General features: G+C 47.1%; 3 protein-coding genes across 3 annotated transcripts; all 3 read left to right on the forward strand.

The window, feature by feature from the left end:
* The first annotated feature begins 2,997 nt into the window (after positions 1-2,997).
* On the forward strand, positions 2,998-10,315 carry F5Y00DRAFT_211371 (carbamoyl-phosphate synth). The gene is made up of 3 exons (XM_048005517.1): positions 2,998-3,702; positions 3,757-9,791; positions 9,847-10,315. Exons 1-3 carry the CDS (start codon positions 3,084-3,086, stop codon positions 9,901-9,903), a joined length of 6,711 nt encoding a protein of 2,236 aa, XP_047860000.1. The 5' UTR covers positions 2,998-3,083; the 3' UTR covers positions 9,904-10,315.
* An 80-nt stretch (positions 10,316-10,395) lies between these two features.
* On the forward strand, positions 10,396-12,214 carry F5Y00DRAFT_249514 (pyridoxamine 5'-phosphate oxidase-domain-containing protein). Its single transcript, XM_048009609.1, has one exon. It carries the CDS (start codon positions 10,665-10,667, stop codon positions 11,601-11,603), a length of 939 nt encoding a protein of 312 aa, XP_047860001.1. The 5' UTR covers positions 10,396-10,664; the 3' UTR covers positions 11,604-12,214.
* A 3,627-nt stretch (positions 12,215-15,841) lies between these two features.
* On the forward strand, positions 15,842-17,442 carry F5Y00DRAFT_211386 (uncharacterized protein). Its single transcript, XM_048005518.1, has one exon. The coding sequence runs from the start codon at positions 16,048-16,050 to the stop codon at positions 17,284-17,286; it is 1,239 nt and encodes a 412-aa protein (XP_047860002.1). The 5' UTR covers positions 15,842-16,047; the 3' UTR covers positions 17,287-17,442.
* The last annotated feature ends 3,558 nt before the right edge of the window (positions 17,443-21,000 follow it).

The raw sequence follows: 21,000 nt of genomic DNA on the forward strand, positions 1-21,000 counted from the left end.
TATATAACTTAGTTTTTTTTTTATATTTACAAACACATAAAAATGTTTTCTTTTTATTTATTTATTTATTTTTTTTTGCCCCCCCCCCCCCCCCCCCCCGTGTGCCCGTGTGGGTATAAGCTCACCACCTTCGGCTGTGTTTTTCTAGAGCTGTCTGGCTTACTGCGACTTGCGGATGATCGATCTGCAGACTGACCTACCTCACATGCATTTATGTATGTACGTAAAACCGATGAGGAATCCCGCATGGATGGCAAGACCCGCTCATTAGCTTTGCTATCTCGGAACTACCTGACTACCTGAGCATCTACATAGGTGAGGGAACCCCTTCACCATGCTGATCGACAACGATATTACCGCCACCCACCATCTCGGCGCCGTAAGAATGCATCTCTCAAATTTATTTCTCCGAGTATTATATCAGCACGATAATAGGGAAAATGAGAACATGTTCCGTGGCGAATGGAGGGGTCTCCGTCTACATATGCTGCGCTACTCTTAAAGATGGTCGAGGCCATGAGTACCACCGAACTTCGCCATGTAGAATATACCATAAAAACGAACCGTTTTCTTCCCCTCCCGATCTTCTCGTCGAGAATATTCACCGCTCCTTCAAACATCTTCGAGTCTGCCCTCTCTGATTGGCACAATTCTAGGGTTGCACCCATCTAGCCTGAAATAGCCGGTACCTAGTGGCACATGACGAGCATGTTACCTTGCATCGCAACCCCTACGACATATCTTACCCCACGTTTCTTAGACCTAGGGATTCCGGATCACGCAAAAGTGCATGCACGTGGTATGTACGATATTAAGCATTATAGCGTGGCCTATTCCTAAGATGGGATTCTGCGTTTGCGATATGGGAGGTTGCCGCGTAATGTATCGATCAATGAGGTGAGACACAGCTAGTCCTCGGGAAAAGGCTAAGATTGAGCATAGTTTAAAGCCGAGTCTTCATTTTAAGGATGTAGTCAATCCCTCAAACTCGAAGCCCGGAAGTCTTGTTAACTATATTACTTAAATACGTTAGGTACTGAGTAACGCTCAGTCTATCAAAAGGCATTCGGATAAAGTATGAGAAGACCCGAAGGCAACACATGAAGGAGAGTCGTGGTTACAATACTACCTAACCAGCATACCTCTTCAGAGTTTACCTTGGGATTTGCCTTAGCGATATCTTCAGCAATAAGGCATCTTATCGGTCAAGTGATGGCCCCAACCCTGCGCTACGTCGGCTGTTTTGGTATCTCAGTTTCAAGTTTTAATTAAAGTCAAGATTTAGAGTATTTTGATACCACCGTCGTAGCAACTGGGCACGAATGGGGATGATTCGGTAGGCATGTTAAACTCGATCGTCTTAGAACTTCTGCCCGGAAAAGACAACATTTTCAAGAAGGATTAAGATTGACATCTGGCGCTGATCAAAGGGGAGGTAAATACGGTGCCTGGTAACCGGAACGACGGGACGCTAATCTGACATGGAAAAATGTTGGGTGAATATAAACATCAAATGTGGTGTATGAATGGTATCGGTACCCCAAGGTTTCCGTCAAATCCTTAAATATGTTAGGTACGTCTTAGGGCTCGGCTGTTTGCAGGGACTCGGAGTGCCAAGATTCTAAGCCCGAGACTTAAGTTTAACAGCAGGCTAGAACTTGATATGCCATAAGAAAGTATAATTCTTCTCTATATCAACTTCTTTAAGATTTAACTACTTTTATTCTATGGTGCTGGGTAAGGGGCTAGTATATGAACGATTTTCGTAATAGCGAGCTGTCGTGAGATATTAGTAAGTATTTTGAGGCTTATATTTAACCTTGCTTAGTTTCTACGACCTCATCTATCCTTGTTAAGTAATTGGGTGTTCATTGTTAGTTGTCTAGGTAGTTTTGATTGCTGATATATACTTGCGTAGCGGACCTTCTTCTAAAGAAGCATCTGAACTTCTCTTTTAACGACATAATGATATACTCTCGTCTGTCATAGCTTGTGGATGTCTTTAAGAGTTTAATTTATAACCGGAAAGGCTAACAACGTAATTTTATACTCATGTACCCTTGTAAATAACGAACAAGACTTCTTAATCAATGATGTTTTCTCGCAAAATACAAATAACTTGATACACCTTGTAACTTGAAATCATGTTGCCCCTTGTTCCTAGTCGTCTTAGATGCGGCCTAGGTACTAGTTCATGGACAAAATAATATTTGCAAATTTTTTATCCAATTACTTAAGCTATAAAAGCTAGACATGACCTAAAACAAATATGGAAGTTTATAATGTTGGCAATATCGCCACTGAGAAATCGGTACTTTTTTAAGTCACCTACTTATAAGCGCAGGGATGTGTTAGATGTTGCGTCACGATCTATCAAAGTGTGTAATTCATTGGAGCTCACATTCTTACAGTCATCAAGTGCAGAAAGTCTCATCTTACAATAAAGCTTCATATAATAGAAAAGTAGGTGAGTTTATGTATGTTGACCCCCATGTGCGTGTGTATGTAGGTAGACTGGTAGACAGGTAGATACCCAAATACTTGAGGATGCAGATCGAGTCTAAAATGCATGAACCACTTAAAAGGCAAGATTTTCCGCACTTACGGTTCAGATCCTGGTCTAGCCAGTGCTTGATATACGAAACTTGTCGCTGATTGGACCCCACAGTGTTCGAGGCGGGACTCTTACGTAGCACCGCATTGCAATTGGCAGCACTTAGAGCGGGAACTTGTACGTAGGTACGAAACAAGGGGGGGACGAAGAAAAAAAAATTGCTTGGTGTATGTACTTTATGAATTTTCGATGAAATTTCTTCAGTCAAACTTATTTTTTATTTCCTCACACTACACAATTCTTACAATTATCATACGATTGTCAATTGTATACTCTACGGCGACATGAAATATTGATCGGACTACTGTTTTGCGGCCTTAGAAAGCTCTGCCCCTGAGCTTGCTAATTGCTGCTTTTAGACAGCCCCTCCCCCTCCCCCTCCATCATATCATATTTCTAGTCATTATTATCGTCAAGCCTACCTGAGGCTCAGACACCCCTCTCGAGCTCCCTTCCAGCACGAGTCGACATGGCGGTGCCAACCCATTATCAGCCCGCCTCTGCGCGGATAGTCAACTCGGAGGATGAAGGGCTCATGTGCCTCGACCTCCAAGACCATTCTTCCTACCAAGGCTACAGCTTCGGTGCCAAGAAGAGCATCGCTGGAGAATTAGTCTTCCAAACTGGTATGGTGGGATACCCAGAGTCGATAACAGACCCTTCGTATCGTGGTCAGATTCTTGTAATCACATTCCCTCTCGTGGGAAACTATGGCGTGCCTTCTAGAGAAACAATGGACGAACTACTTCGTGACCGTCCTGCACATTTCGAGTCCTCCGAGATCCATATCGCCGGTCTCGTCGTATCTTCATATGCCGGCGAGGAGTTCTCGCACTATCTTGCGACCTCATCCTTGGGAACATGGCTAAAGGAGCAAGGGGTTCCTGCTATGTATGGTGTCGATACGAGGGCCCTAACGGAACGTATTCGACAAGAGGGTAGTATGTTAGGCCGAATGCTGCTGCAAAAGCAGAATTTAACAAATGGAACCACCAACGGTGCTGTAAGCCATGTTCCCAAGGATTGGAAGCCTTACTTCGATTCAATCGATTGGGTTAATCCCAACACAAAAAATCTCGTAGCAGAGGGTAGGTGCTCCCTATAGACGGACTGTCAATGTCATTATGCTTATTGGCTTGCAGTTTCTATCAAACAACCCCAGCTATATAAGCCGGATCCCGCCACGGCCTTAAAACATCCCTCCGGACGCCCTCTTCGTGTACTCTGTCTGGACGTTGGCATGAAAAATAACCAACTCAGATGCTTCTTAAACAGAGGCGTCGAAGTACTTGTATGCCCATGGAATCATGACTTTGCTGATGGCGCGGGGTCCGAATATGATGGTCTCTTCATCTCGAACGGACCTGGTGACCCTGCTGTCATGCGTGAACCCGTAGAACAGATTGCCAAGGCGATGCAAGCCAACCGAACACCCGTGTTTGGTATTTGCCTTGGTCATCAGCTACTCGCTCAAGCGGCTGGCGCCAAAACCGCAAAAATGAAGTTTGGTAACAGAGGACACAATATTCCTTGCACAAGTATGGTTACCGGGAAGTGTCATATTACTTCGCAGAACCACGGTTTCGCAGTTGACGCCACGACGCTTACAGAGGAATGGAAAGAATTGTTCGTGAACGCCAACGACGGTAGCAATGAGGGAATTATGCACGTCAACAAGCCATACTTCAGCGTACAGTTCCATCCAGAGAGTACACCTGGCCCTCGCGACACTGAATTCCTCTTTGACGTTTTTATAAATACTATTGTCAATTGCGCCAAAGATCAGACGCTTCTGGATTCCCCAGTCAAGTTCCCCGGCGGCACCACCGAAGAAAACGAGCTGCTGCACCCGCGTGTCAATGTCAAGAAGATTCTCGTTCTCGGAAGCGGTGGTCTCAGCATTGGGCAAGCAGGTGAATTTGATTACTCGGGAAGTCAAGCTATAAAGGCTCTGAAGGAAGAAGGCATTTACACTGTCCTTATCAATCCTAACATTGCAACGATCCAAACCTCGAAAGGTTTGGCTGACAAGGTTTATTTCCTTCCTGTCACTGCCGAGTTTGTTCGGAAGGTTATTACTTACGAGCGACCGGACGCGATATACGTTACTTTTGGAGGTCAGACCGCTTTGCAAGTTGGTATACAACTCAAGGATGAGTTCGAAGAGCTCGGCGTGAAGGTGCTGGGCACACCCATTGACACTATCATCACGACAGAAGATCGAGAGCTCTTCGCTCGCAGTATGGACTCGATTGGCGAGAAATGCGCCAAATCTGCGTCTGCAAGCAGCGTAGATGAGGCCATGCGTGTCGTTCAGGACATCGGTTTCCCTGTCATCGTTAGAGCTGCTTATGCCCTCGGTGGTCTGGGTAGTGGTTTTGCTAATAACGAAGCCGAACTGTTAGACCTCTGCAACAAGGCTCTGGCAGCAAGCCCGCAGGTGCTGATCGAGCGAAGCATGAAGGGCTGGAAGGAGATTGAATACGAAGTTGTACGAGATGCCCAAGATAACTGCATCACTGTTTGCAACATGGAAAATTTCGATCCTCTCGGTATCCATACGGGCGACTCAATCGTTGTGGCCCCATCACAGACGCTATCAGATGAGGACTACAACATGTTACGAACAACCGCAGTCAATGTTATCCGCCATCTGGGTGTTGTCGGCGAGTGCAACATCCAGTACGCCTTAAATCCATTTTCAAAGGAGTACTGTATCATTGAAGTCAATGCGAGACTATCAAGATCATCCGCGTTGGCATCTAAAGCAACGGGCTATCCCCTCGCATTTATCGCCGCCAAACTAGGACTTGGTATTCCGCTAAAAGACATCAAGAACACAGTCACAAAGGTAACCTGTGCCTGTTTCGAGCCTTCTCTGGATTATGTTGTTGTCAAGATGCCCCGGTGGGACTTGAAGAAGTTCACTAGGGTGTCTACCCAACTCGGTTCGTCGATGAAGAGCGTCGGCGAGGTTATGAGTATCGGAAGAACTTTTGAGGAAGCTATCCAGAAGGCAATTCGAGCTATTGACTTCCACAATCTTGGCTTTGGCGAAACCAAGGCACTCATGTCGATTGACGACGAGCTCCAAACTCCATCCGACCAGCGTCTCTTCGCTATCGCAAATGCTATGCACGCTGGATATTCGGTGGATAGAATATGGGAGCTCACCAAGATTGATAAATGGTTCTTACACAAACTAATGGGCCTAAGCCAATTCAGCAAGGAAATGGCCACATATACCACCGGCCAAGTCTCCCAGCGCCCAGACTTACTTCTTCAAGGCAAACGACTTGGATTTAGCGATCGCCAACTAGCGAAGTTCTGGGACTCCAATGAGCTTGCAGTGAGACGTATGAGGCTAGAATTCGGCATAACACCTTTTGTCAAGCAGATCGACACTGTCGCTGCCGAGTTTCCCGCCTATACTAATTACCTCTATCTCACATACAATGCTTCAACACACGACATTGATTTCAATGATCATGGTGTAATGGTACTCGGATCAGGCGTCTACCGCATTGGTTCTTCCGTCGAGTTCGATTGGTGTTCAGTCAGAGCGATCCGCACACTTCGGGAATCTGGTTTCAAGACCGTCATGGTCAATTATAATCCCGAGACTGTCAGTACTGATTATGACGAGGCTGATCGTTTGTACTTCGAGAACATCAACTTGGAAACTATTCTTGATATCTATCAGATGGAATCCGCCAGCGGAGTTCTCGGTGCCATGGGTGGTCAAACCCCCAACAACATCGCATTGCCCCTGCTACGTTCAGGTGTCAAAGTCTTGGGAACGTCGCCGGAGATGATTGACAGGGCTGAGAATCGGTACAAATTCTCACGTATGCTGGATGAAATCGCTGTCGACCAGCCAACCTGGAAAGAGCTTACAAGCTTCGAGGATGCTAGAAGTTTCTGCCGAAAGGTTGAGTACCCGGTGCTCGTTCGACCTTCGTACGTCTTATCGGGTGCTGCGATGAACACTGTATACTCCGAGGCAGATCTCGAATTGTACCTGCAACAGGCTGCAGAGGTTTCGCGTGAGCACCCTGTGGTAATTACAAAGTACATTGAGAATGCCAAGGAGATTGAGATGGATGCAGTTGCGAAGGACGGAACTGTCGTGGGTCACTTTATATCCGAACACGTCGAAAACGCCGGTGTCCATTCTGGTGATGCGACTCTTATCCTGCCGCCGCAGGATCTTGAGCCGACCACAATTCAACGCATCGTAGAGGCTACCCGGAAGATCGGCGCTAAACTTAACGTTACTGGCCCATTCAATATCCAATTCATTGCAAAGGATAATGACATCAAGGTTATTGAGTGCAACGTCCGAGCCTCGCGTTCATTCCCCTTCGTGTCGAAGGTCATGGGAGTTGACCTGATTGAGATGGCAACCAAAGCAATCATGGGAGTTCCGTTCACTGAATACCCGCCAACGACTCTTCAGCCGGATTGCGTTGGTGTGAAGGTTCCGCAATTCAGCTTCTCGAGACTGTCTGGTGCCGATCCGGTCTTGGGCGTAGAGATGGCTTCCACCGGAGAGGTTGCTTGCTTCGGCATGGATAAATACGAAGCATACCTTAAGGCGTTGATGTCAACCGGATTTAAGATTCCGAAGAGCAATATCCTTTTGTCAATTGGCTCTTACAAGGATAAGAAGGAGATGCTTCCATCGGTCCAGAAATTGCAGAAGATGGGATATAAATTATTTGCTACCGCAGGTACTGCGGACTTCCTTCAGGAACACGGTATTCCTGTTCAGTTCTTGGAGGTCCTCAGCAATGAGGAAGACGACCAGAGATCCGAATTCTCACTGACGCAGCATCTGGCAAAGAACATGATTAACCTCTACATAAATCTTCCGTCGAACAACAAGTACCGCCGCCCTGCCAATTATATGAGTAAAGGATATCAAACCCGACGAATGGCTGTGGATTACCAGATCCCGCTGGTAACGAACGTGAAGAATGCTAAGATCCTAATCGAGGCCATTGCAAGGCATTTCGAATTAGAAGTTAGCAACCGCGATTACCAGACGAGCCATCGCACGATAGTCCTTCCAGGTTTGATCAATATCGCTGCTTTCGTACCTGGAATTGGTGCTCAGGGCAGCCATGATTTACAGGCTGTTACAAAAGCTTCGATCGCCTCAGGCTTCAGCATGATACGGGTTATACCTATGGGCATCGAAGGCTCCATCACCGATGCAAGGACGCTGAAGATTGCTCAGCAGAGTAACAAAGAAGGAGGCTATTGCGATTACAACTTTTCCGTGTCGGCCACATCTAGTAACGCCGACCAGATTAGCCAAGTAACCAGCGAGGTCGGATCGCTCTTCATCCCCTTTAACCATTTGTCAGATAATATTAGCAAGGTCGCCGCGGTTACTGCACATTTCGACTCTTGGCCTATCCATAAGCCTATCCTGACTGATGCTAAGACTACGGACCTCGCCTCTATTCTATTACTCGCGAGCCTTCACAATAGGCGCATCCATGTCACTAGTGTCACGACTAAGGAAGACATCCGGCTGATTGCTCTTAGCAAGGAGAAAGGCCTGAGTGTTACTTGCGACGTGTCGATTTATTCGTTGTACCTATCACAAAAGGATTTCCCAGAATGCCAGTATCTTCCCCAACCCGCCGATCAGCAGGCGCTCTGGGATCACCTTAGCACGATTGATGTCTTCTCTATCGGCAGTCTCCCGTATCAGCTTGCGCATTCTATGCAATTCAATACAGACCCTACAGTTGGTATTGCTGATGCCTTGCCTCTTCTGCTGACGTCTGTCGCGGAAGGCAAGTTAACGTTGGATGATGTCAAGACACGGCTCTACGATAATCCAAAGGAGATCTTTGAGCTCCATGAGCAGGTCGGAACCTCAGTTGAAATTGAGATTGACCGCCCGTACACTATACCGGAGACAGCGTCGTGGTCGCCATTCGCTGGTAAGACCATGCGTGGCGCGGTGCAAAGGGTTACTTTCAACAACAAGACGGTCTGCCTTGATGGAGAACTTCTTCCTCTGGCGCCTCTCGGGAAGGATATGTCCACTCATGGCAGTATGCCCGCACCTATGTCGCCGCCTATGTCTCACCAAGCACATCCCTTCGATGCTCTCCGGACTCGACGGTTCTCTAACATTGGAAAACCATTGGGCATGTCGCGATTGACTGACGGCGAGGTAGACGACCAGCGGCCAGCTTCAAGGAATGTGCCAGCCACAGAAGAGTTCAGTTTGCCGGGACCCGCACGAGCACCGTTCGTTGATTCCCTACATGACCTCCTTATGCAACCCTCCGCTTTCAAAAACTCGCATGTGCTCTCCGTGAAGCAATACACGCGATCCGATCTTCATCTGCTGTTTACTGTGGCTCAGGAGATGCGCCTCGGCGTTGACCGAGAAGGTGTCCTTAATATTCTACGCGGCCGGGTTCTATGCACCATGTTCTATGAGCCGTCCACACGTACCTCGGCATCTTTCGACGCAGCTATGCAACGACTGGGTGGCAGGACGATCCCTATCACCACAACGCATTCGTCGGTTCAGAAAGGAGAGACGCTTCAGGATACGCTCAGGACGCTTGAATGCTACGGTGATGCTATCGTTCTACGCCATCCGGATGAAACGTCGGTGGATATTGCGAAGAAGTACAGTAAGGTCCCTATCATCAACGGTGGAAATGGGAGCAAAGAACATCCAACACAAGCCTTCCTTGACCTCTTCACGATCCGTGAAGAGCTTGGTACCGTACAAGGATTGATTATTACCTTCGTGGGTGATCTCCTCTACGGACGACCGGTGCATTCGTTGGTATATCTACTGCGGCACTACCAGGTCCAAGTTCAGTTGGTTTCACCTAAGTCGCTAGCGCTGCCGGCGGAAGTTCGCAGCCTCCTAAAGGAATCTGGACAGCTACTTTGCGAATCCGAGGAGCTTACCCCAGAGATCCTGTCAAGGAGTGACGTACTGTACTGTACTAGGGTGCAAAAGGAACGCTTCCCAAGCGTCGAGGAGTACGAGAAGGTCAAGAATTCGTACCGCATCGATAACGCGACCCTTAAGCATGCGAAACAGACCACCCGCGTGCTGCATCCCCTGCCGAGGAACGAAGAAGTGGCAGAGGAAGTTGACTATGACCACCGTGCGGCCTATTTCAGACAGGTAAGTGTTTGAACGAGTTCCTACGCTGTATGAATATTTACTAATACGTCTCTAGATGAGGTACGGTCTCTACTGCCGAATGGCCCTGCTAGCTTTGGTCATGTCCAGTTGAGAACGGTATATTTTCCGCGTACCGGCCGCCTTTGCATCCGTAGTCAATGTTTTACGGATTATACACCGACGAACCGTAGGGTTACACGTCTAGGAGCTCGAAAAGTTAGATAGCTACTTCGTAACGATCCTTCGTAAAGGATTGATAAGTTTTACTCGACGTATAGATAGGAACACTTTTTTAGACACTATTTAGGCTCACGCCGCTCATGAGTGCATGATTAACGTACAAAGGCATTAGCATGGCGTATGTGTAGGTATGCTTTGTATATGTTTACGAAGCTTGTTTTGGATGTATGTATTTATGTATGTATATTTTGTACTAGTTATATTTTTGTATATATTGTATGTATGTGCGTATTTACGTATGTACGTTGTGTATATAGTTAGTTAATTCTAATTTTCGTCATGCGTGTGTTCGTCTCGTTTTGATGTGTCAAACTCTTCGAGTCTAGTTCGTCTTCTTTTATAGAATAGACTAAATCTAATTGTAGTCTAGTACTAGTTACATGTATATTTGGTGTCTTTAGTAACAAGTAATTACGTCATCATGGAATTTATATACTTAATTCTCTTCTCCAAACTTGAATTTAACCCCTCTAGTAGACACAAACGCGCCAATAGCAATGTTCAATCGCCATCGGGCTATCTCTAGCAGGCTGACGAAGTTCTAGTACCTATATATACAATGTTTTAACTACATTGAAGGTAAAGTTAGATATTGAATGTAATCACCACCTGCACGCTTAATTTATTCGGCTGATGAACCGATTCGCCTACCGCCCAATCGTCTCATCACCGCGGCTCGTACGACTTACAGATCGCTTGGCTTGCGAATTACTACCCACTTACCGCGCAATGGCAACGGCGTCATCATCCCCTCTAGGCCCGGCGCCCTGGAGACAACTCTTCCTGGAACATGTCCAGACGATGGCATCGCCGGAATTCACCCTCAGCACAATCCGGAAGACCTCTTCCCCGTCTTCTGGCACGGTCTACTACTCGCCGCGCGCTCGCACGTGCGTCTTCCGCGGCTTGTTTGCGGGGTTGCCGGCGAATCCGAAGAACGAGGCGGAGCTGAACCCGGACGTCTACGAGACGGACTTCCCGACGTTCACGACGGACTGCCGGATGGATAAGATGGCGGAGCTCTTCGGGACAGAGGAGACTGGCGAGAAGCTCCGGGGCTCGGGGGGCGGCGCGCCCGTCGAGGCTGTCTTCTGGGCTAGGGAGACGGGCACGCAGTGGCGCGTCCGCGGGAAGGCGTACGTTCTCGCTCCGGACGTCGAGGACTCGGAGGAGGGGAAGCGTGTTATATCTACGCTGACGGCGCGGATGCGGCGCAAGGACGCGAGCCAGGGGGGCTGGAGTTTCGCTCGGGAAGTCACGGCGCACTTCGGCAATATGGCTCCGCTGATGAGAGGGTCGTTTCGGAGCCCGCCTCCCGGCGCGCCGGTGGCGCTGCCGGTGGACGACGATCGGCTCAAGTTGGGACAGAAGGTGACGGATCTGGAGGACGAGGTCGCCCGGGCGAATTTCAGAGTCGTGGTTATCGTGCCGGAAGGGGTCGACCGCACGGATCTGAGCGATCCGGAGCGCGGCCGTAGATGGTTGTATACATTTGTTGGGGACAAGTCGGAGCCTACGGCGCCGGGCGGGGTGGTGCAGGATGGGTGGGAGGAGGTTGAGGTTTGGCCTTAGCCGGCGCGGGAGGGAAGAAACTAACTAGGTAACTAAGTCCGCGACGGCTACGTAGAAGAAGAAGCCCTCGGTGGTTTTGGTTTGGGGGGCCCTAATGTGGAATATCTACATATCTGATTACCTTGTTGGTGGTGAGGAAGGGTTGTGGTCCCTACGTACAGCATAGTGGTGTATACATACACTATGCATAGCTCTATCTTACCGAGGTGCTACTATTTACTACCCCTTACCTACGGGCATTATCGTATGCACACCTACGTATGTACATACATGTGTGTGTAGGAGTCTTGGCATGGTCAGATCTATCACAGTCCTGCAAGTTTCGGACATGTGATGTGATACACTACGTAGAAGGAAGTTCTTCCTCCCGGGCCGAGCTCATGGCAATCAGTCTTGATCTATAGGTAGTTATGGGTATATCCGCGAACGGGATGCCGTGTGCTAAAGTAAACCTTGCACTCCGGCGACCATGACTTCTTTTGCTCTTCGGGATACTACGTAATGTAGGACTGGGTGCGGAACATAAGGTACATACATACATGTAACATATGTAGATCATCCCATATTTAGCCTTACGATCTTGTGACCTCGTGGTGCGAGGCTGGGCAGGGGTAAAACGGTGATTTTTTAAATTGCTCTCTGGCCGAGCTGTCACATTATTTTTTTATTTTGCTCTCTCCCTTGCTGTTAAGATTTGGGTACGTAGTGAGTAAGTGAAATGAATTGCACCATGCCCGGTGGGCACACGTAGAATGCCATTGTACTGTTGCTTTGCAGGATACTATGTAAGTCTGATACCGAGTTGAGAATCTGGGGGAAGGATCGTCTAGTGCTTATGGTTTGATACCTAGTATATACAGATATTAGATATTTCGGTTCATTGATTTGACCCAAGTACGAATTACTATCAGAGACACATAATTGTGGATATATACCTAGGTATTTTTCGATTCTTCTACTACCTACAGAATAACTATATATAGTGTTAAGGGATGTGATGTCTCGGTACGGGAGTTTTAACCCTTGAATGCCAGGCTTCGGATCTAACACAGCATCTACATACGGATGTTTTAGCGTAGAAATTCGAAGAGTGGGGGTATAGAAGAATAAAAATGCTTCCATTTGGAAGGTTTTAGGCGTTCCGTCTCAAGCATGGGGGGCAACCATCGCGACTTTCCCACGTGTTAAGAGCCGGGGTCCGTCCCGAATGGGAAGACGGGAGGGCGGGGCGGAAAGAAAAGAAGAAGAAGAAGGGGGCTGGGTTCAAGTCAATTTACATTACTATGTATTTTGACCGCTACAAATCGAGTCTTTTCGAGTCTTGGCGATACATACAACTACCTATGTATTCCGTACATATTATTATGAGGCTGGGGCCCAGAATAGCATGGACCAGTATCCGGTATTTACATACATGTTCAAGTAATTATCCGAACATCTTCTACATAACACTGGCTTTTATCGCCTTGTTTTGCTTCCGGATGCGGAATGTGCATAGCCGACTGCAACCCCTTGGCCCCCCACCACGAGCCGGCCGGCAGGCAAAAAGCATCGTGATTTAGTGTAGGTTCGGGGAATGCTTTTTTTTCTTTTCATAGAACGGGCTTTGCTTTTTGAATTCTTATGGATCTTTTATGTTGCGTTTTGTTAAATTATCAAAGTTTGTCCCAAGTAATGTCAATCAGTACCGCGTTTCAATGATCATATATCTCTTTCCTCTTCATAAATCTCTTATGAGACGAATCGTATTGTCATATGATCATGTATTGTTATGTGTTTACATACGAAGTAGTGAGCTTTAAATTTCCGAGCGGGGTTTGGCGCGAAGAAGCGAAGAGAAAAACCAAAGTAATCCATACGTATGCACTTTATATGTTAGTAGGTATGTATATGTATTGCTAGGTCATGTTTCAGGCATAAGCCAATCCGATATGAATGTGAATACGGATTATGTATGGCACGAATTCAATCGGTAGGATGGACTGTGCATATGTATTCACCGCTTAATTCATGTATAACTAGTGTATGCAAAGACAACTATGCATGGCTCCCCAACCATATGGGGCAATTACATCGGCATTATAATTTATATTATACGACGACGAGTACTCAGGTGATGTAAGAGGCTGTATGTACGTATGTTAGGTGTGCATGCAAATATCGCAAGTACATAAGGCTAGATACCAAGGTATGAATAAGTCTAATAGTGTAGGTGATATTCAGTATCATACTATAGTAGAGCAGATATCACATTATCAGCTCTTAATTCTATCCTACCCCAAAAATACCGAGGCAAATAAGCAAATAACCGATCATATACCTAAGTAAGTGTAAGTGATACATACAATATGTCTCGTTGATCTATGAAAGCATACCATATTCTCGATGCAAGCCAACTCATTGTTATATCCTGTTTAGGCACTGTATCTCCGGTCACCCTACATGTGCAGTACTACAACACAAGGCTATTCCTGTCTTCTCTTACGCTCGTCGCTCATACCACATTACGCCCCCAGCGTCTACTACATAGTACAATACATACATACCTCTTAGGGTCCAACCGCTAAAGACGGTCCCGCGTGTGCAGTGACATGCATCGTGTTAGCTAGCGCAAAACTTTGCGACCTGTCATACTTCGTAGACCCCATAGGAGTAACTCGATCGTGACCGGTGCCGAGTTGCTGCCAATCGCCAAATGTCAACTGCAACTTGTTGATCTAAAGGCAGATGCGGCCGGCTTATCCTTGGGCTTCGAACCCCCCGTTTGGCAGTGGCGTATTCCGATGGGGTCCGAAAGGTCTCTGTCTCTGTCCAAGTCTTGTCCGTAAGACTTTTTTTGTATGGGGGTTTTCTTGTCTTCTCCACTATGGTCTCATATCTCCTGCCTCTCATCTGTAAAGAAGACCGTGCTGCATGTGGCACGTACGCATTAGGTATTGTAGTGGTATGCCCCCAAAGCTGCTAACGACCTTACGAGCTTTATATGTATTATATAGTAACGGGTGAGTAACGGGTGAGAAGGTAGAGATTGGCTAGCTCAAGTTACATATATAGAAACGTCTCTTCCGATCTATTTCTTAGAATGGAAACACATCTTTGAGGAATACATAGATAAGTTTGTTCACATTGCTCAGATAGGTCAATCGCTATGTAAGGCCACGTTGATACCCTCCTTCAACTTGGCAGCTTGGCTACTGTAAAGCGTAAACCACACCGGCCATGTGGACGCTCCCTTTTCTGACCGACGGCCGAAAGAGTGGCAAAATGCAATAGTTAGCTGTTAGTTACAGCTTTTGCTTCCTTCGCGGATTTCGTGTAGGTAACTCGAGCGTGAGCATCTTATCTTCCCCCAGCCGCCCAGCCGCTCCCATAGGAATTACTACCACGGGCAGGAGAGAATGTCCAAAATGAGAGAACGGTCCATTATTCGAGAGAGGGCCAAAGTCGCTTTTTAATAAACTAGAACGGCAGCCCGTTAATTAGTCGCCGATCAACCCGTTAAAAGAGAAGAACTTACAGACGGGGCGCCAGTGGACAAGGGTTCCTTACCGCTAGGTGCCCTGGCCGTGCGTCTACTAGCTCTGGTTTGATGTACCTTGTAAGGTAGCTAGATGTACCTACGTAGGTACATTACATTATCAGTTCGCCGTGGAGTCCCGATCAAGTACGTATGTATTGTACCTAATACAATACTTAAACTCTAGCCTAACAATTATGTAGGTAGTCCCCTGCTTCCTTGGGCACTTAACAGGCCGCGGCTGGCAAAGCTACCTACACACTGCATCTACTATGTACCTCGTACCAAAAGCAAACGTACATTACCTTGTACAATACATACACGATGGATCCCAGGAAGCAAGCCTAGAAATAATCGTACCGTAGCTGCTTTTAAACCAACCAGCATATGTATCTCGATACCCCACAGAACTGCCAATTCTCATACACTAACACTAATCTTCCTCCGATATCAACTCTGTTTCCACTCGATCCGATTCCTTCCTTTTTCTCCCCGCCATATCCGCCTGAATTAACCATCCCTTCTCTTGATTCGAAGAGCAATTGATCAAGTTTTTGTGACGTTTATATTGCATCGACTAAACAATATTCTAATTGGTTAATATTCGAGAGACGAGACGTCGAATTGGCCTGCTCAGGTCCAAATTGTAGCATTGCAACATTTCAGCATTGCACCATTGCAGCGTCGAGTTCGTTAGGTAGCTCAGGTCACAGGTGCCCATCGTGCATGGGCTTGGCTAGATGTCATGACCAGTGGCATATCAACTTAACAACCGCCTAGCCTCCCTTTTACCTACCCTGTTCACCTCTTCACCGACTCCTCTACCTCCCAAGCAGGAGTCTGATGTCAGGGTACAGTCACATATCCTGCTTCTTAGCTTCAATCTCCAACTAGATACAACATATTTACATTGCATCTCTATCCAGAATGGCGACAGATTCCTTGAAAGCCCTAATTACTAACATTCCCGACTGGCTTAAACGCCTCGAGGAGCTCAATGGACAAATCGATCAGCGCCAGCAGGATCTGGCTATGCTGCCTGAGAACCAACCCAAGTCCTCAGCTCGATCTATTAGGAATAAGGGGTCGACAGAATCTCTAAGACCGAAGGATGAAGGCGCGTCCGGCCAAATATTAGACACGATACGCGTCTCGACGCCACCTCCCCTAGCCCCGAATGAAACTCGACAGCCAAATGGCGGTGCTGAAGTACCAACGAGTCCCGTGAGTGAACCACGATCGAACACATCCCTTCAACGTCAGACCAACGAGGTTATGGCAACGGCACAGCGACGAGCGCGCGCCGTTGTTCGGAAGAAGCCGAAGACCGAATCTATGATGAGCAGCGAGAACGCCGTCCAAAATTACAGGTCACGGAATATGATCATCGTATACTACGACAGCTACGTACAGTCATTCTTTGAGGAGCTAGTCAAGTTCGTGTCGATGCAGCGCAATGCCATGCGTAAAGCCAAGATGGCTGCCAAGGTGGCCCGCATCAGGCGTTTAGCCGAGATTGAGATGCCCGATGATGACGAGGAGGAGGACAGACCGGGTAGTGGGAATGGTGAACTAAAGCCCAGGGATAATATCATGGCCGTCGCCGCCGACGCCACAGCCGCAGAAGCTAAGGAAGAGTCGGCGGAAGATATTAAGCTCCGCTTCAAAAGTACTCGACAGATGGGACCACGAAACGTAGTTGCTGGTAGGGTGAGTGCGCGGGTGACCCGATCAGGTCTTAATGGCGGACTAGGCGCATTCCAGGACAGGGGCGATGTCTGGGAGGAGCTGGACAAAGGCCTAGAGTTCGTCCAGGGCATGTGTGAACAAGGAGCGCATCAATTCCTTCGAGACGGTGACTGCGCCGAAGAGATCGAGAAGATTAAAGCGCGCCTTGCGTTGACGAAGGAGGCTGCCGACAAGGAACTAGCACGTTCTGAAACGGAAAACACTCCCGAGCCAGCCTCGCCCTGGCCCACGCAGTCCCGGAGCTATCGCCCCACGACGATGCGGAAGAGTATGGGCACGCCGGCAGTAAAGACGCCTCCTAAGCAAGAGTTTGTCAAGCAGAATGTTATTGAAGTGGAGGACGAAGGGGTGCAGGATATGGACGACTACGAGCCGATCTCTAAACCAACGGGGCAAATAGATGGACCCACGTCTTAGAATGACGAGGTCCCTTTGCTTTGTTATGCGTCATGCGCATGAAGCAGTCTCCCTGCTGCTATTACCTACCACCGTCGTTTACGTATATACAAACCACATCTCAGCCAATCAAAATTGTTTGCTCGGATGCAGCATCGCGACGGAATTGGCTTACAGAGAATGACGGCTTTATTGGATGCTATTGCGACAGGACTATATATACTTCCCCCCTAAATTATGAGATGTCATGTTGAAAATTACCTATATATAGTTTTCTATTTACTCACGCGGGGTGCGGACAGATAAAAGCATGCACATATTTTGAGTTTTGTCATGTGCTTGGAGTTGGATATAGGGGAAAGTTTTGATATTTATCATCAACAGCCCAGACGGGGTTTGAATACATTTGGGATCACTCTACTATGGTGCCTACCTGCGCCTATCACGACTTTACGGGACTCACGGCCGCGAACAAAATATGTGCTCACAAGGCTATATCAATGCGCCCTCTTTCAGCTTCATCCGGAGAGGGCCGGGTCAAATAATGCCGGATATATACGGCCACTCTTTTATAATGAGCAGCTGGGGGGGTTTTCGGAGAATAAAGGTGACGCGGCAATTAATGCTATTGCAGAGGGGCTGAAAATCCTTGGTACATAAGAGACTTCGAGAAGCCTAATAATATATATCTAACTACCTGGTTAAACTGTACTCTGCATGGTTGTGATGTTTATGGTGATGAATAAGTTACTGTATTCGCATTGAGTTGTCTAGATTCTATCGATCGACGTTTCACGTTTCGTCGGTGATCTGCGGATACCTAGAACATAGGTAATTATCAAAGCTTGGACCACGAGCCGTCATAATTAAAATAAAGGGACGACGGGAAGGGCCGTTGGTGGCAAGTTGAGGGTGCGGCCGCATCACTATGCGGGCACCGTGGTAATTGGACGAAGGGATGGGGATGGGGGATGAAATTTTGCATAATTAGGTTAGGTAAGTAATGTTAATACGAGGAGGATAAGAAGTAAATACCTAGGTACCTACCTACCTACCTATCCTAACATGGTGAGGACTTTGCGGACTTTGCTCCGCTCAGCTCAGCTCAGCTCAGCTCATGCAGAAAAGAAAAAGAAAAGAAAGGACAGGAAATTTCCGTGTCACATATGTCAGGTACCTAAGACACAATATCGCTATCGCTTTTCGATTTCGATTCGCGATGCCGATTCGGCCCGTCTGGACGTTGGCCGATATTCGGTTGTGTCCATATGTAAGGGGGACCTCGGAGTACGCGGAGTTCAGCGCTCAGGAGATTGGGGGGTTGGTGCGCTGCGCCGCGCCGCGTTGTGGAAAACCCACATCACATGTGCGCACTCACGGTCATCTCCTTTTTTATTTTATTTTATTTTTTTCCCGCCTCACTATATATGAGTATGAGGTATGTAATAGTATAGTGATGTAAATGTAGATGTAGATGGCCCGTACGTAGGTTATGTTGTATTATAGGTCTTGTAGTGCACATATATATTAGGGAGGTTGTGCTCGAGCCAGCAGCAGCTTGGGTCAAAATTATGGAATAGGTATCGCTGTACGTATGTATTGGTTCGGTGTGGTTCGGTGTGGTTCGGTGTGGTTCGGTTCGGTAGCTGATGGCTTCCGCTCTTCCTGGAGGTCGATATCCGCTTGTCCGAACCGAAAAAATATATACATATAGACGTAGAGTCGGGTTCTGCAGACATCGGCGAGCTTGCCCTTTATGAATAGGTACCGACCGGTTAAGTTGGCCGTCCCGAGATCTGAGATGTTTATGTGTTTATGCGAGTTCGCGAGGCGCGACTACATACATACATAGGTGTGGTTGGTGATGGGGACCGGTCCGTGCGGCAGATGCCATTCATTGATGGAATCGGTCCCGTCGATGTGATTGATGGGCAACATGCGAGATTCGTATAACTACCGGATGTCGTGCTGTTGGTTTGGACTTTAATTATCTACCGACAGCTTCGATGCTGCGGTTGGTTAGGGAGGTCCGGGCAATGTTCCCCGTGACGGGGGCTCGACGCGTACTATGTACACTAGCTCGGTGGTCTAGTTTATTGCTAGACGGTTAGGGGTTAGACGGGCTGCTACGTGATTATGTGAGTGAGTGTTTCTATTGCTCTTCGCGTTGTGTATTACGCATGTTGGTGTTGATTGGGTAGGTTTGATGTGTATATGGGCACGTAACAGAGGGGTTAGGATTGTGACGACTTATACGTTAGGTACCTACGTAACCGAGTAGATCAGGGGAACTGATGTTGGAGCTCCATTGTTATCACCATTGCCCAATCTTTGAGTTAAGCTCTTTATTCATTCTCTACATAGGCATCCTTGAAATGAACCTGTGGCATTAGCTGTCAAGAACCCCCTTTCCCGAGAGAGATATCCAATGTAGTTGTAGGTAAACCCAAAGCGATATTCTAATTATTTCAACAAGACACTCGGTATATATAAACTGATAATTAGAAATATTGGATTACATGATTCTAAAGTAAGTTACTGGTTGACTTAGATTAGTTAACCCCCCGAAAGTCTTTCATTATATCTCATACCTCAAGCCAATTCCTTTAGGCTCTTTTCAACCTCGTAAGTTAGGGTTACTGATACATCTATCCTACTCAAACAAGAGGCTTTCTTAGCTTAAGATGAATAGTCCTATCTTATACTCAGTATAGCATGTATATACTAGAGAATTCAGGATCTTGCCCGCTCTATACCGCCAGACCGACTAGCAATGTGTTGCAGGGAACAAAGTCATCTGGCCCGCATGGAATAACTTGTCAAGAGCCTCTAAGCAGTTCTCGGTATGGTAAATATTAACCAACGAATAATTATCCGGCCATGCACAAGAAGGTGTCACCAACAAGCTCAGCACGCAGCCCTTATTGAGAACTAGCCCGTCCCCGGCGGCAGCCTATCTTATTATCATTGGTAGGAAGTAGTCTTAGGTAGGAAGTCAATATTAATCCACATAAGTTAGGATCGTGCGCTAAATCGTTGAATGACGCCTAAGTAGTGTAGATGTAGTCATATCTGCTGTGCATTACTGTTGGTTTAAAAACTATGTGGACTAACCTACGTATGATATAGCCGTTGGGTAGATTCCAACCAACTCCCTCTGTCAGCACCAGCCGACACCTGAGTTGAATCATGTTCTACAAGATTTATCTATTCGACTCGTCTTTTGCTATATTACTTGACTCATTTACAAGGGCAGTGATATCACCATGCCCAAGGCGGATAGCAAATCCTAGAGGCCTATCGGATACCCCTTTATGAGTTTGAGGGCTCGTACCGATTAAGTTGGATAAATGACGACCAACGAATCCTTAGTGCCGTATGCCCATTTCTTATCTCGTTTCCATCCATTACTGTTGACTCTCTTGTCTAATGCATCACTGATACCTAATAAGGTAAATACATGAGATAGACATTCATATGATTCCTAGAATAGTGTTGGCATCGTTGATTAATACGTAGGCGGCAAGTAAGTGTCAGAGTCAGGACTCAGTTACCGTAGCTTCAGGATCCACATTCACACCTCGGCTTTGAAAATATTAGATTTCGTATAAATATCCAGTATCAGTAATGATAGTTTCTAAAAGGCTCGCCTACCTAGTAATGCTGATAGGTTCGGATGTGCCTGTCCGGTAGCTATGTAAAAGTATATGTAGGTATTCTATAGATAAGATGAAG

Source organism: Daldinia vernicosa, assembly GCF_022497035.1.
Source record: "Daldinia vernicosa strain CBS 139.73 unplaced genomic scaffold F5Y00scaffold_85, whole genome shotgun sequence".
Taxonomy (NCBI): Eukaryota; Fungi; Ascomycota; class Sordariomycetes; order Xylariales; family Hypoxylaceae; genus Daldinia; species Daldinia vernicosa.

What these genes read in the sequence shown, in the direction of transcription:
- F5Y00DRAFT_211371 (XM_048005517.1), top strand. Translation starts at nt 3,084, where the DNA reads ATGGCGGTGCCAACCCATTATCAGCCCGCCTCTGCGCGGATAGTCAAC. An exon ending in AAAAAATCTCGTAGCAGAGG is followed by an intron (nt 3,703 to 3,756) that starts GTAGGTGCTCCC and finishes ATTGGCTTGCAG; the next exon opens with TTTCTATCAAACAACCCCAG. An exon ending in GTGCGGCCTATTTCAGACAG is followed by an intron (nt 9,792 to 9,846) that starts GTAAGTGTTTGA and finishes ATACGTCTCTAG; the next exon opens with ATGAGGTACGGTCTCTACTG.
- F5Y00DRAFT_249514 (XM_048009609.1), top strand. Translation starts at nt 10,665, where the DNA reads ATGAACCGATTCGCCTACCGCCCAATCGTCTCATCACCGCGGCTCGTA.
- F5Y00DRAFT_211386 (XM_048005518.1), top strand. Translation starts at nt 16,048, where the DNA reads ATGGCGACAGATTCCTTGAAAGCCCTAATTACTAACATTCCCGACTGG.